The following is a 15,982-nucleotide window of genomic DNA, read 5'->3' on the forward strand; positions in this document are numbered from 1 at the left end:
GGATGGTTGTCCTGGGCACAAAATTGTTACGGAAGCAAAATTTCAACACCCGGTGCTGCCTCAATACAGCTTCCATCGCTGGGCTCCATTGGAAACAGTGTTTCTATGCTCTGAATGATGTCTTTTATACTGAATGGACACATAGCAGAGTGTTCCTGGTTTATCCAGGAAGCCAAAGCAAAGTTTTTTTCAACGGAAAAACTCTTCCCACTCCCTTAAAAAAACAAAAACAAAAAAACTGCCGAAACTTTTCTGATTCAGAATTGGAAGAATGTGCAGAATTCCACCACAAAGACAGCTAAAATAGAAATAGTTGTCTATTTTAAGCAAGTGTCCTCCCTGTAGCCCAGCCAAAAGTTTGACTTTCAAGCTGCTGACATTTAAGAGAATAATGGGGCTTTTTTCAGCCTCAGCCTCTCTGTTGATAGGGGAAATCACAGGTGGCTGTTGACACTGAATACCTTCCCAGTATGATGCTGTGCACGTGTTTGAAGCATTTATGAGGAACAAAAAAGCAGCAAAAAAAAGGCGAGCTGAACTCATTCACCCATTTACAGTGGAGGCTGCTGCGTTTGAGCAGATGGGGCAGTGGCCTGCCATCCCCAGTCTTCCCTGAGCCAATCCCCACCTGCCTGCCTGCCCCACAACCAGCCCAAAAGGTGGCATTGCCTCTTCGCTTCTCCCTTCTTAATCTCAATGTTGCCCCTTGTAAAATTCATCAGAGAGGAGGATGGGGACATAAGTAGGATTAGTTGGCTCTGCTTGTCATTTCTCCCATTCTACATCCAATTTGAGCTCCCTGTCTGACGCCCTACCAGTCCAAATGGCCACCATCCAGCACTGCTTGGAAATAAGTCTCTTTAAACACAATAGGACTTGCCTCTGAGTTGGCAAGTGTAGGATCACACTGGCAGTGACATAAATAAGGGAGCTTCTTGAAATTACTATATGGTTGATCGATTGTCAGAAAATATTTGCCTGTCCTTAAATCAAACGAATGATCGTGTTTCTCAAAACAGTTAACATATTCCTAGAATGACTGGCATAGAAATCACTGGGGAGGAACGATTTCACTTACAAACCTTTGCTTAAATGTGTTCTTCTCTCTCTCTCTCTCCTTTCTAGGGTCCACCTTCATTTGCAACACCCACATCATCCCAGTGAAAAATCAAGAAGGAGTTGCCATGATGTTTATTATTAGCTTTGAATATGTAACAGATGAGGAGAATGTAGAGTCTCCAGAGAAACTGAACCAGATACTCTCAGCCAAAGTTGCAAACCGTAAGTGTGTTTACTATGGGAATTTGGGTGGGTGGGTCGTAGGGCATGGAACAAATTATGTGCAACTCTTGGTAGAACTTTGGCCTTTAACACATTCCCTGGAACGAAGATTCTTGGTCTGTTGTACGCATTCGAAGCACATTCTACCCCACAAAGAATTCTGGGCACTGTGGTTTGAGTCGGGGGAATGTGTTTCAAATGTCTGAACAGGAATAGCCTAATTTTTGTTGTCTATGCTCTGGTAACCTCTAGGTTACATTACTGCAACACGTTATATGTAGGGCTGCCTCTGAAGACGGTACGGAAGCTCCAGCTGGTGCAGAATTTGGCAGCTAGGTTGCTTACCAGGAGGAGGCGGTTTGAGCATATTACACCGATCCTGGCCTGACTTCACTGGCTGCCAATTGGTTTCTGGGCACAATTCAAAGTGCTGTTTTTGACCTATAAAGCCTTAAATGGCTCATAGCCGCAATACACCAAGGACCGCCTCTTTCCATATGAACCAACCCAGACCCTGCGATCATCTTCTGAGACCCTTCTTCATGTGCCTCCTCCACAAGAGGTCTGGAGGATGGCAACATGAGAACAGACCTTTTCTGCAGTGGCTCCTCATTTGTGGAATGCTCTCCCCTGGGATGCTCACCAGGTGCCTTCACTGATATCTTTAGACACCAGGCGTTCAGCTGATTAGCATTCTATGGCCTTTGAAATGTATCTGTGGGAAGGGGGTTATTGGTTTGTTTTCATTACGCATTCTGTGTTTTCATTTTGTATTTTTATGTTGGATGAGGGGTAGTACACAAATTTATTTAGTAATATTAATTTTTTTAAAGCGTGTATTAAAGGTGTGTTGGGTCCAAATGAAGGGATTGTAGCTTAGGAGCAGAGCAGCTGCATTGCATGCAAAAAGGTCCAAGTTTCCATTTGTGGCATCTCCAGGTGAAAACGTCAGTCACAGTCATAAAAAGGCAACACTGATTGATTAACTAGTTTGAATGCTTTAGTGGTAATAACCATGGCTTTATACATGCCTTCAACACATTGCATAGCATGTTGCTGCAGGCATGTTCCCGAAAAATGTGTTATTGAAAATGCCTGGAAGTAAAGGGAATAGGTGCAGAAGGCATGCACTTTTTTAAAAAAAAACAGTATGTTTATTAATTTGGGTAGGTAGCTGTGTTGGTCTGACGCAGTCAAAATAAAAATAAATAAATAATTGTCCAGTAGCACCTTATAGACCAACTAAGTTTATTCAGATATCTGTTTCTGAAGAAGTGTGCATGCACACAAAAGCTTATACCAGAACAAACCTAGTTGGTCTATAAGGTGCTACTGGACATTTTTTATTTATTTTATTTTTATTTTGATGTTTATTAATGTTTGAGAACACAGTGGCAAAAAAACCAAAACAATAGGTTGTAAAAATCAATGGGCTAATCAATCAAAGGAAAGGAAAACTAGAAAAAAAACAAAACTGTAACCATAACTATGACTCAGGGAAGTACAGAGATTGCTTTCTTCATCTTTCACTTTCTATATTAAGAAAACAATAGGGAGTGATGGGTCATAATTTACATCAGAATGAAATCAGATCAACAGTCACCAGCAACAAGAATAAAACTCTCAGCGCCCTTAACAAATCACAGTTCCCAGGATTCTGTGGGGGATGCCGTGACCATTAAAGTGGTATAAGAGTGCCTTAAATGTATTGTGCAGATGTGGCCATGAACATATGCAGTAGAGGTATACAAAGATGGAAGGCTTTTAAAGTGAAATCATATGTAGTACAGTGGTATCTCAGTCTATGAACAGCCCTGTTAACGAACTATTCAGACAACGAACTCCACAAAACCGGAAGTAGGTGTTCCAGCTGGTGAACTTTGCCTCGGAAGACGAATGGAAGCCGAACGGTGGAAGGGCACCGGCAGCGGGAGGCCTCAGTAGGAAAAGTGTGCCTCGGTTTAAGAACGTTTTGGTTTAAGAACAGACTTCTGGAATGAATTAAGTTTGTAGACCAAGGTACCACTGTACGAAAGAGGGCTTACTCTGCACATGAAAAGTGGCTAAACAAGAAAATTGTACAGAATAGGATTCTTCCCAAGGTTTAAATTTCTGTAGGTTTAAATTCACCATATATTCAAAACACATAGCTCCCCCCACAGAGCTCCCAGTAAACAAACTTTGGTTCCCAGAGCCATGTGCTTTAAATATATAGTGTGGATCTGAACTTAGTTACTACTAAGGAAAAGAATCCTCATTTGCACTATGCTTAAAAAAATGTTTACACCCCCTTTGCTTCTACTTTATGAAAGAATGCTTTTCAATAGATGTATCTACAAAATGCAGTATCATTGCTGAAGGCCATCAGTGCCTAGAAATCCAATTTTAAACATACACACACATGTCTATGTCAGGAAGAATGTCTGCCTGCTCATCCAATTAGGAGGCAAAACCATATGAATGGAGTGTTGTTTTGTTTTTGTTTTTAAAAAATGAGAACCATAATCTGCTTGCAGATATTCTAATGGCACAATAAGAGGCTAGATTTGTTAAACAAATTACTCATGAATTATTTGCTCAGCTTTGCTCCTAAGCTATTAAGTTTAGCTAAAGCTATTAGGTTTAGCTAAGGCTATTAGGCTCTGGAAAGGCTGCATAAAATAAGGAGGAAAATGTCCATCACTCGTTGCATTTAATAGTAGATTTCTGTCATTTGTTCTGAATTTATAAACCGCTCTGCATTTAAGGAACAGAATGCCTTAACAGTTATATAAAATATAAAACTGATCATAAAGCAGTATCAAAAACGTAAACACTAACCATAATTTAAAACTGCAGAGATGAAATATATGAAATTGGGAGGGCTTTGGAGAAAAGGAAGGTTTTCAAGAAATGTAGAAAACATAATTTGGGGCTTGCTTCCTTTCTGAATCTGGAAAACTGGTGCTGCAGTGCTAACACTGTGTGCTTGAGCCACATAATGCCATTATCAGAGCTTCATCCTAAGGGCATGGAGTGGGATGGAGGTGGAGGGGTGGTTTCTCAGATATCCTGGTCCAGAACAATATAGGGCTTTATATCTAGACAGCATCTTAAAAAGCAGAGATATCACCTTGCTGACAAAGGTCCATATAGTTAAAGCCATGGTTTTCCCAGTAGCAATGTGTGGAAGTGAGAGCTGGACCATAAAGAAGGCTGATCGCCGAAGAATTGATGCTTTTGAATTATGGTGCTGGAGGTGACTCTTGAGAGTCCCATGGACTGCAAGAAGATCACACCTATCCATTCGGAAGGAAATCAGCCCTGAGTGCTCACTGGAAGGACAGATCCTGAAGTTGAGGTTCCAATACTTTGGCCACCTCATGAGAAGAGAAGACTCCCTGGAAAAGACCCTGATGTTGGGGAAGATTGAGGGCAGAAGGAGAAGGGGAAGATAGAGGACGAGATGGTTGGACAGTGTTCTCGAAGCTACCAACATGAGTTTGACCAAACTGCGGGAGGCAGTGGAAGACAGGAGTGCCTGGCGTGCTCTGGTCCATGGGGTCACGAAGAGTCGGGCACGACTAAATGACTAAACAACAAGAAGTAAAACCTAGAATCTAGCTGGATAGCAGCCAGAACAAGGCTTTCAACAGAGGTGTTGCATGTTGTCGAAGTGTTGCCCAAGAAAGCAGCCGTGCTATGGCACCCTGTAAAGGCCATCTAGAAGGAGTGTCAGATCAACCCTTAAGCAGCCAATACTGATGACTCCAATGAGGACAGTGGGAGGAAGGGGCCAGAGCCCCCCTACACTTGCCCCTGATCAAAGAGCCAGGCCGTTCCACTAAGAAATACCCACTGGAAGTCTCATGCACCGTTTTCCTAGGCTCAGGGGAAGGAGGCAGCACCAGTCAATGCCAAGGAGGCCCCTTCAAGGCTGAGGGAGTGAGGAAGTTCCATAGCACAGACTGGGCATGTCAGGGGAGGAGGAAAGGCAGGCTTGGTCTCTGAGATAACAGTGACATCTTAAGAGGCAGTAGGCAACCTTGCTCAAGGAAGTACAGTGGTACCTCGGGATACAGACACTTCAGGTTACAGACGCTTCAGGTTACAGACTCTGCTAACCCAGAAATAGTACCTCGGGTTAAGAACTTTGCTTCAGGATGAGAACAGAAATCGCGAGGTGGCAGCGGAAGGCCCCATTACCTAAAATGGTACCTCAGGTTAAGAACAGTTTCAGGTTAAGAATGGACCTCCGGAACGAATTAAGTTCTTAACCTGAGGTACCACTGTAGTAACACTTTCAAGGTGATTTATTTCCACAGAGAACATTATCTATGTAGAGGAAGTAGGAATTGGATGGTGGCCCAATAGGGTGTAGTGGGAGGTCTGGAAATAAAACATCTCACTAAAAAAGGCAAAGTTGTAAGGCTGTCTCCCAGACGAACTATTCAAACTAGGACCTGTGATTCCCAGCTACTACCATGCAGTAGCATTGCCTCTGACAGTTAGAAGAGAGTCATTGTGGCTACTAGCCACTGAGATCCTTAACCTCCATTATTTTGTCTAATCGTCCTTCGAAGTGGTCCATGTTTGTGGCCATCCTTCTGTATAATTGAGAACAGTTATGTAAGCACAAAACCCCCCAGCTGAACATCTGAATTCTCCCTAATGTGCTTTGGAATTCTCATTGACTCCAGTGTAAGACTTTTAGGATTTGAACAGAATGGGCAGGGGAGGGGGGGGGGAATGCAACCATTTCATGACAATATGAAGGCCAAAGTTCAGCAATATGTGATGGGGTATAAGGCCTGCCCTGAAAGTTTTTAAGAGAGTTGCACATCTGTGTGTCATACGCCATAATCATTTGCTCCCTGTGCTACAGTTCTGAATCCTTCTCAGGAACTCTTATCATGTGGAATCATTGATTTTGAAACCCTGCTATATATACATCGAGCTGTGTCTCTGTTTGATAACATTTGTGCCATAGAACTTCATGGGGAGGGGGGGCAAGAGGAGTTAAAACAGCAATTTCCCCATTCTGCTTACTGAAGCAAGTTTCTGCAGTATAAGTTATCTAATGGTCTCTGCTTAGGGAACCAAGAAATTTCTAATGCAGAAAGCATGTTGCACAATTTAAAAGTCCCCTTCAGTGGAGCCTAAAGCTGGGCAATGTTCATTTTAAGTTGAAGATGAAGCATTATATTACAAACAGAAAGCCTTTCAGCCAAAGTTCATTATTTTAAAATTTATACACACACACACACAAAATCCATTATTCATGTGCTTTTAATAACATTTTGCATGATGTTATGCAACATCCTTCTTGCATCTTACGTACCTAATACAGTGGTACCTTGGTTCTCAAATGCCTTGGTACTCAAACAACTTGGAATCCAAACTCTGAAAACCTGGAAGTAAGTGTTCCGGTTTGCGAACTTTTTTTGGAAGCCGAACATGCTCCATTTTGAGTGTTGCGCTTCCAATTCGAGTGCCACACTTCCATTCTGAGTGCCACTCTGAGGTCTGTCTTTGCTATTTATTTTGTATTTTTGTTTTTGCAGCTTTTTGTTTTGTTTTTGTGACTCTGTGGAACCCAGTTCAGCTACTGATTGATCGTGTGACTGCAGTACATTGATTATTGCTTTCATTTTATGGATCAATGGTCTCATTAGATAGTAAAATTCATGTTAAATTTCTGTTTTAGGGGTTGTTTTTAAAAGTCTGGAACTCATTAATCCATCTTGCATTGATTTCTATGGGAAAGCGTGCCTTGGTTTTGGAACGCTTTGGTCCAATGGACTTCCAGAATGGATTAAGTTTGAGAACCAAGGTATCACTGTACACAACTTCAGTGCAATACAGATCAAGTAAATAAGACATAACTCTGCATAGTTAACAGTGCAGGATTATTCAAAAGTAACTCATTTTATTTGGGCCTTATTTCTGAGTAAATGTGTGTGGGATTGTGCTGTCAGAGTAATTCAGGGAACAAACTGACATTTGCCCAAGTTTCTAAACTTCTCCATTAGTCACCACAGTGCATGTTGTAACTCATGTACAATAATCTATTGTTACTACTGTATGTCTAAAACTAAGAAGCCTTTTTTTTAATGGCTTGAGATAAATTAAAGGAAAATGAAGGCCAGGCTCCAAACAGCTGTCATAGGCTTATGGAAGGGGCTTGAGCTAACTCAGTGGCATTTTTGACTTCTAAAAAATCTGAACGATGCTATAGTTTTTGGAGGTGCAATTCTATATTCACTTACCTGGGAGAAAGGCCCATTGAGCAGAGTAGAATTTCCTTCTGAGTAAACAAAGGTAGTTTTCCTTGCTGCACAGCAAAGTGGAAACAAGTCAGGAAAAGTGAAACCCTTTGCATATTGACTGAGAAGTCTCCCTGTGTTGACATACCACCATTGGTTTATTGTATTTATTCAAAACATTTATATCCTGAATTTAAATTAGAGATTTGCAAAGTGGCTTGGGGGGAGGGATGAAATGAAAGACTGATAAAAACCAAACCAATTACGAAACAACAGACTATAAAACAGCAGTAAAAATGAACAAACCACAAGCAGGGAGAAAGCATCACCGTTAAAACCAAAAGGCTGGGCAAATAAACCTGTTTTCCGCTGCTGCCTGGACTGATGAACAGCTCTTGAGAGAGCATCCCAGTGCAAAGTTCTATGACCAATAGAGCCCAGTCCCAGCTTGCCATATAACTAACCTTGCCATCGAACAGGTGCCAACTCTCTGGGGCCCTGGGTGCCCAAGCACTCACAAAAATTCCCCATGAAGGAGCTAGGCACCCACAAATTTCAGTGCCAGAGCCGTGCATGCTGCATGACACCCATGGCCCTGAGCACCCACAGTCGTGGGGCCAAGTTAGCACTCCTGAAGAAGGAAATTCTGCACATGGTATGTGTGAATGAGCAGGCTTGTCTCAAGCAGCCCTTGAGATACCCAGATCTGAAATCACATAAGGCATCCTAGGTCAAAACTGGTCAGAAGGACTCGGATCGTCTTGTGTAGTCTAGCTGCCATACACAGAAGAACCAACAAGTCTTCAAAGATGTCTAACACAATGTAGTCATCTAATCTGGACCAGACCATGAATAGCAGTGGCTACACCATTTCTGGGCAGGAGTGGCCGCACGTAGCTTCCTATGGTCCAAATTTTCTTGGGAAATGCAGGTATGATCCCCTTCTGAGAAGCCGTTGGTCCCTATAAAACCAGTGAGGCTTGGGGATCAGTGCTTCCACATTGTTGTGATCAGATGGGGTGAAATGTTGAGCCCTTAAATGCAAGCTGTGTAAGCTTGCTCCCAGATAAGGAAAAGGGAGTTGTATAAGAAGTGGTTTTTTGTTTTTGTTTTTAAGTGGAAACTCGGGCAGGGTGGAAAGGGAGCACATATCAGAGGTAGGAACAAAACAAAGTAAAACAGCAGCTGGTCGACATGAGAGGTGGTCAGAATGCATAGCAAGGATACAGGTATTTTGCTTAAGAAGAAGAAAACATATGAAGGAGCGGCAGAGGATATGAGAACGGAAAAACGGTCGACAGAAATCCTTGGATTAAGCAAGGTGTCCTTTGATGGTACAGAACTACTGCCCAGTGACTAATCTATTTGAGATACTAATACTTGTGCAATCCTATACACCCTTGCCTGGGGGGGGGGGACTCCCATTGAAAACAATGATGCTTGCTTCTGAGGAATAGGACTGACCCATAAGTTCATTTAAAATGGTCAGGCTGCCCATCAGGATAAAGAGCGTTTTGCTCAAGCACATTGGTTATCTCATTGCGAGATCATTTTCCTTTAGATCAACTATTTTGGTATACAACTGGGCAAAAAGCCTTTGAAGAATGATAGTGAAATTCTATCAAAGTATAGCTTAATCAGCATGAAGCTCAAGTCACTAATTATTTGGTCTTGCATATAATGTAATAGTAAATTTGTCCACAGACTCATGTACTTACAGGATCAGGATGTTGTTGTTTTGAAGGAAGAAGAAAAGCTTACTTGCTTGTGCCAGCCTAATTATGGCAAGTCTTGTGCCAATATGTGGACCTGCCTCAAAAAGCAATTAAAAATGAATTTTAGCTGGATGGCCCATGCATTGTGAAGTTTATGCAGAATCAAAAAGTTATTGGGCGGAAAAACATAGTCAGCACTTGGCAAGGTGCTTCAGAAAAATTACCGTATTGATTTGCAAATCTCTAAGAATCTCAATATAAACTACTTCATCACTCCATAGGATAATGACAAGGAATAATCCCAGTTTACTTAACACATGTGCCTTTGCCTGCAGTCCTATACACACTGACATGGGATTAATCTCCATTAAAATCAAGTATTGAGTTGCACCATTTGGTTTTTTTTATTTCCATTGGGTTCACTTTTTTGCCACATTTCCAAAAGGCTCAAGTTAAGAACAGAGTATGCGTTGTGCTGGAACGCAGGTGGCGCTGTAGTCTAAACCACTGAGCTTGCCGATCAGAAGGTTGGCAGTTCGAATCCCCGCGACAGGGTGAGCTCCTTTTGCTCAGTCCCTGCTCCTGCCAACCTAGCAGTTCGAAAGCATGTCAAAGTACAAGTAGATAAATAGGTACCGCTCCGGCGGGAAGGTCAACAATGTTTCCATGTGCTGCTCTGGTTTGCCAGAAGCGGCTTAGTCATGCTGGCCACATGACCCAGAAGCTTTCTGCGGACAAACGCCGGCTCCCTCAGCCAGTAAAGTGAGATGAGTGCGCAACCCCAGAATCGTCCGCAACTGGACCTAACGGTCCTACCTTTTATGTATTGTGCATCATCCTGTGTATTTATTTATCCATCTGTCCAGTACTTTTTTCCTTTAAAAAAATGTTTAGGGGTACTCTCATTTTCCTACTCATATTGAAATACTGTCCCTCAATGAGGCCAAACTTAGATTCACAAAATGTTTAGGGATATGCGTACCCCTGTGTCCCCTCCAGGAAAAAAGCACTGCATCTGTCTATCTATGGAGAGGCTCTGTGGATATTCTGACCTGAATAAGCGAAAGATATTGCCAACATTGAAGAGTCCAGGCAAAAGAGGCCACTTCACACCTTACATGATGCCAAATGCAGGCTTACAACCAGGGCCAGATTTAGGTTTGATGAGGCCCTAAGCTACTGAAGGTAATGGGGCCCTGTATATATCCACTGTCCTTTGTCAACAACAAATAGTCGCTGTTTTTTGTGTTGAAATTATGTTTTATGGTGATTTATGGACCTAATAGGTATCTAAAGCCATTTTATTTCTTTTTTATCTTATATTTTGGAAATGTACATCCAGGTTTTCTTCCTTTAAATTTTTTTGGGGGCCCTAAGCTATAGCTTGTTTAGCTTAAATCCGGCACTGCTTGCAACCACCTCAGCAGAAGGGAGAGAGCTGCAGCCAAGCCTATCTATCAGACACAACTACATGTACAGTATGCTACATATGGAGGAAAGGGAATGTGTTTCTTGTGTGTGCATTTCTTTGAAGCCCCTTCTATGAACATACGGCTCCCTTCTGTTTGTGGAAGAGCTTCATTGGATCCAACCCATCATTTTATAAAATGGATCCAACCCATCTATTACTGAGGTCCTGCTTGCAGGTTTTGCACAGCCATATTGTTAGCTACTGTGAGAACAGGATGGTGGACTAGATGGGCCATTGGCCTGATCCAGCAGGCTTTTCTTACGTTCTTATAGAGAGAGTTCAACCATGAGCTTGGGTTTGGATGACATGCTAACCAAACCTTGGCTCAGCTTAATGTGGTGCAGACCAAGGAGGAGCAGAGCGACTGAGACTTTCTCTCCTGGAACATACTTAGTGTGACCTGCAGACCAGACCAGGGTCAATAGGAGGTTCGCCAAGCTCTTCATTTTTTACTTTCAGTAAAACAGATCTAAAAGAAACTTGGACAGAAGGGAATGGCGCAAAAGGTTAGCGAGCCCTATGTGGCAAAAATGCTACATTATTGATGCTCACCTTACTTTGTCTGTTTTATTATTTAGTGCAGCACTTGGCCTTATAAATCCGAAAAGGCACAGTTTTACATCATGGCAATGAATAAATAATGTAACCAAGGAATCCTTCCTACATCTCATATTGTAATTCTATAAGTGAACATCTGCGTTGTTCTAAGTGCCTGTCTGTAGCTGGGAATCCCTCAAAGTTTGGGGTCTCCATCCAGCCGCAGATCTTGGGAGTCTCAAATTTCAGCAGTGCCCTGCGCAACACCAAAATTCGGCACCCCTCTAGTTCTTACGCTCCATTGTAAATCAGAGTTGTGGCACCCCCAGGGGCTTGGCCAGTGCAACCAAACCAGTCGCACTCCCCTAAATCCACTTCTGCTCCATCTCTAAATGTGTTGTCTGTTATACTTATTTATTTACCACCTTTCCCCCAAGGAGCTCAGGCCAACATATACTGGTTCCCTGTCAGGCTTCGGGGAATCCTATCCCTTCCACAGTAGCAGCCAAGAAGCAGAGAAACAATAAAAGTTCTTACCATGTAATTTATTAACATTCACAGAGAGAGAGACGAAGGAATGTAGTCTTCCCTAAATAATGGCACTGCTCCAAGTAAAGTCTCCCCCCTCCACATCTCTCCTATTCTACGTCACCCTTGGGTTGGCTAATCTGAGCTTTCTGCCTCTGAGCTCGCTGTTCTACTAACCTCAATGCACACCTGGTCCTGGGAAGGGGGGTCAGGAATGCTTTCCAAAGACACTGAGTCTGTCAGCTGTCTCTCCCCTGGTGCTTCTTCTTCCTGCTGTTCATCTCCCAATATTTCCCAGCTTCTCCCCTCTGCAGCCTCTGAACTATGTCCTTCTGCAAACCACTGTTCTAAATCTATACTGTCCTCCTGTTCTCAGGAAAGTTCAGGAGAAGGGGGCGGCGTTCCCCACCAGTCCTCCTCAGTCCAGCCCCTAACATTCCCCACCCTACCCCAGCACCCACCCATTGTCTCTTCACAATTGCATCCTGAGAGGTAGATTAGGCTGAGCAATTGTGACAGGCCCAAGATCTCCCAGCAAGCTTCATGGCTCAGTGACGATTCCAGTTCCCAGTTCCTGCCCAATAATGATGCCACGGTATCTTTCAATATGTGGCTTGGAGAGCTGTAAAATGTGGTGTTCTGGGTTTACTTAAGGCAGGGGTGGATGATTTGTGGCCCTCCAAATTTTGTTGGATTAGAGCATCCCTGACTACTGGCCATGCTGGCTGGGACTGGGGGGAGAGATATCATGTTCTCTACACCTGATTTAAGGGTTTGGATACACAGAACTATCTGCACCTGCAGTTTCAGAGCAGACCTTAATATTCATAGGCTGAATAATATTCTAGCTGAATAATGCTCATTGTCAAGGATTCCAGGGAAACCACCAGGAACCTTGCTGCCTGTGGATGGAAATGACTTCCGTGAGCTATAGTAGTAGACTGTGCATACTTGGGCCTCAAAGCCTCTTTAGACAGGTAAAGAAAGTGCAGAAATATATCGTAAGATTACCAGACAGTGTGAGGAGTTTGGATCATCCAGGCCTGGAATAGATAGTAGGTCTCTGTTATGAAGCGTGCAGTTTGCACACAGACCTGCAGTTCTCAAATGATACCCATTTTATAACCTAAACATGACATCAGGGCATCTAGTCAGGAAAATGATGCTGACTAGAGACATTTGGTTTTCAAAAAAAGGGGGCGAGGATGTTGGAGGAAGAAAAGGTGGTGGGCTGGGGAAGTGTTAAGGCAAGCAAGAATCAAAAGGAAGGAGGGAGACTTCAGGGCAATGCTAGAGGGGAAGGTGAGGTGTGGGAGGGGAGGATCAGCCAAGAAAGAAGTTAGGAGCACAGCAAGGAAGAAGAAAGAGAGCAGATCAACCGTGCATCCTCAAAAAGAGCAACTTGATTGGGCTTGACAGCAGAATATAGGGGAAGGGGAAAGAGTTAAGGAAAATACTGACTAACTCTCCAGAAAGACTGAGATGACATTGGAATAAAAAGACAAAAAGGATAGGGGGAGTTGGTACCTGTCCTTATTTCTGCAAGATATGTTTGATGTGGAGGTGTGATAGAGAAGGGGATGAGCAAAAGAAAAAGAGGGAAGCTCCAGAGAAGAGTTCCTGTTCAGGGAAAGGAGGGCTGTACAATCCCCAGTTGCTAAGGCAAAGAGCAACCATTTCAATGCCTGGGATGAGCATTTAATGATTAAAATGAAAGTCTGAAACCCTCGTCTTCCTCTCTTATCAAAGTCAGGGTGTCTGTACAGCTAGGTTAAGAGGTGAAGATCCTTGCGTGTGGAATAGTGGTTAAGAGCAATAGACTCGTAATCTGGGGAACTGGGTTCGCTTCCCCGCTCCTCCACATGCAGCTGCTGGGTGACCTTGGACTAGTCACACTTCTCTGAAGTCTCTCAGCCCCACTCACCTCACAGAGTGTTTGTTGTGGGGGAGGAAGGGAAAGGAGAATGTGAGCCGCTTTGAGACTCCTTCGGGTAGTGATAAAGCGGGATATCAAATTCAAACTCCTCCTCCTCCTCTTCTTCTTCTTCTTCTTCTTCTTCGTCTTCTTCTTCTTCTTCTTCTTCTTCATGATCTAGCAAAAGGAAAGTAAAAATCAACAGTAACTGCAAACATAGCTGTCAAACACTTCTAAAATGGGGACTTAATTATCCAAAATAACAAGCAATCCAGGAAGGGGCACAGGAGACCAGGGATTAAGTCAGAAAGCAATAGGCATGCCATAGGGATAATGACTACATAGCACATAGGCAGCAATTCAGAGCATAAGCTTTTCTTTACTTTTTGTTATAGCACAAGCTGCTCCTACATCTTTCTATGGCTGGAATTTCAGCCTTCCATTCTATGCACTTAACAAACCTGGATTTCCCCAGACATTTTAGCAATTTTCTCCTGGGCACTGCTTCTGATTGCAGTATTCCGGCTATGTCCGGGAAATTCCAGACATATGGCAACCCTACAATTTGCCTGATCAACAAAGCAGGATCTTTAGCTGGCTGTGCCTTTAGTCACCAGCATTTAAGTTCTCCAGCTCTGAGCCAATGGAGATCCTGAGCTGGAGAACACACCCACAACGCTGTACATCTTGTACTTTTGCTGTTTTTGACTCCCAAGACTGTTCTGATATCTATTTGTCGTCCTCACTCACCTTTAAAAGGTTTCCCTTAGCAGAACAGCATCAGTCATCCTGATCACTCCCACTTCTTTCCTCCTCTGGCACAAGCCAGTAAAGAAGTCCAGCTTAGCAAGATATCTGGGATTGTGGTTTGCTTCTTCCTAACAAGCAAGGCAGGATTGCTAGCCAGCCTTTGAAGGAATGGGTTTCCCAAATCTAAAAACCTGACTGTACAGTCAGTCTGGAACGGGCCCCAAAATCCACATTTTTCCTCCTCCAAGGGAGCATTTTCTAAAATGCATTAACTTGAGCTTGTGAGTCAATGTATAAACAGAAAGCCAGCTGTGCTCAAAGCTCACTCCTTTATCAGTCCGTGACGGCAGTGGATGACCTTGGCTGTTCCAGTGGAGCAGGGATGGCACTCTGTCTATCTTATCTTACATTAAGACCACACTCTGACGCACAAACTTAGTCCGGGAATGGCGCCAGGAGTTGGTGACCTCTTGCTCCAAGATAAGAGTGCCGGAACAGGAACACCCTTTTATAATCAAAAGTATAGGAAGAGGAAAACCCTTTTATGGTTAAGAGTAAGGAGCAGGAACATCTGTGATGTCAACTTGCGTGTATAAGCTGACGTGGCTGGATTCCTGGGGAAGGCGGGAGAGGGTGCCTGGAGGACATATATACTGCATGAAATCTCTCATTTCTTTGGACTTGCTGTGAGCTGAACACACAGGTGCCTTCTGCTATCCGGAGAGCAGAATGAACTTGAAATATACTCAGAGTCGCAAAGTGATTTCATGCTCTTTATTCAGCTCATAGTGGTGAGGAGGAATGAATGAAAGTCCCCTCAAAGCATCTGCTTTATATACATTATTTACACAATGGGCTGCACATGATTGGCTAATTCCGAAATTCTACTGTAAGCCAATCAGGTTGTGGATTCATTTCTATCTGGAGCATGATTGGGTGGTTCCTGCCAACAATCATACTGCTGCATTGTTCTAGGACCAATCAGACTGCTGCATTCTGAATCCTATTGTTCTAGGACCAATCAGACTGCTGCCTTTTGGATCCTATTGTTCTAGGACCAATCAGACTGCTGCAGTTTGGATCCTATTCAACTCAGTACATAACAGAACTCTTTCTCTGAATCAACCTCAGTGTCATTTGACTTCCTTCCTCCCTCCCAGGAGCAACGCAGACCCCACCAGTCGGTAAAGTTTAATAAGGCTACACCTTAAACCAAGGTTTGTTGTTAGCTTATGAATCTCGACTTGGTAGGGATCAATCAACCCTGTATTTGTTAGAAGAAGAGCTTTAGTAGAAATGTTATAAGGAATTAAGCATAAATAAGTACTTTAGCATTAATGGAAAATAAGGTTAAAAATATGTTAAGATATTTATATGACAAAAAATAGAGAAAGATGGAAAGGATTTGCTGAAACAATTAACAGAAGTGGAATACAAAAAGGGAGGTGAGAGGAGGTCGATGAAACAAGGGAATGAAAGATAGAGTAATGAAATGGTATGATGTATGTTTTTAAACTGTTGTTGTTTTGTTTTGTTTTGC

General features: G+C 43.0%; 1 protein-coding gene across 12 annotated transcripts in view; it reads left to right on the forward strand.

Annotated features, from left to right (window-relative positions):
• The window catches only part of KCNH7 (potassium voltage-gated channel subfamily H member 7), a 256,126-nt gene that overhangs the window by 150,706 nt on the left and 89,438 nt on the right, over window positions 1-15,982 (forward strand). For all 12 annotated transcript variants that reach the window (XM_083577003.1, XM_083576998.1, XM_083577002.1 and 9 more), the window contains exon 3: window positions 1,126-1,281. In XM_083577003.1, the coding sequence (XP_083433129.1) occupies window positions 1,126-1,281 (156 nt within the window). The remainder of the gene's footprint in view (window positions 1-1,125; window positions 1,282-15,982) is intronic.

The sequence above is a fragment of the Podarcis filfolensis genome (genome assembly GCF_964270895.1).
Source record: "Podarcis filfolensis genome assembly, chromosome: 1".
Lineage (NCBI taxonomy): Eukaryota > Metazoa > Chordata > Lepidosauria > Squamata > Lacertidae > Podarcis > Podarcis filfolensis.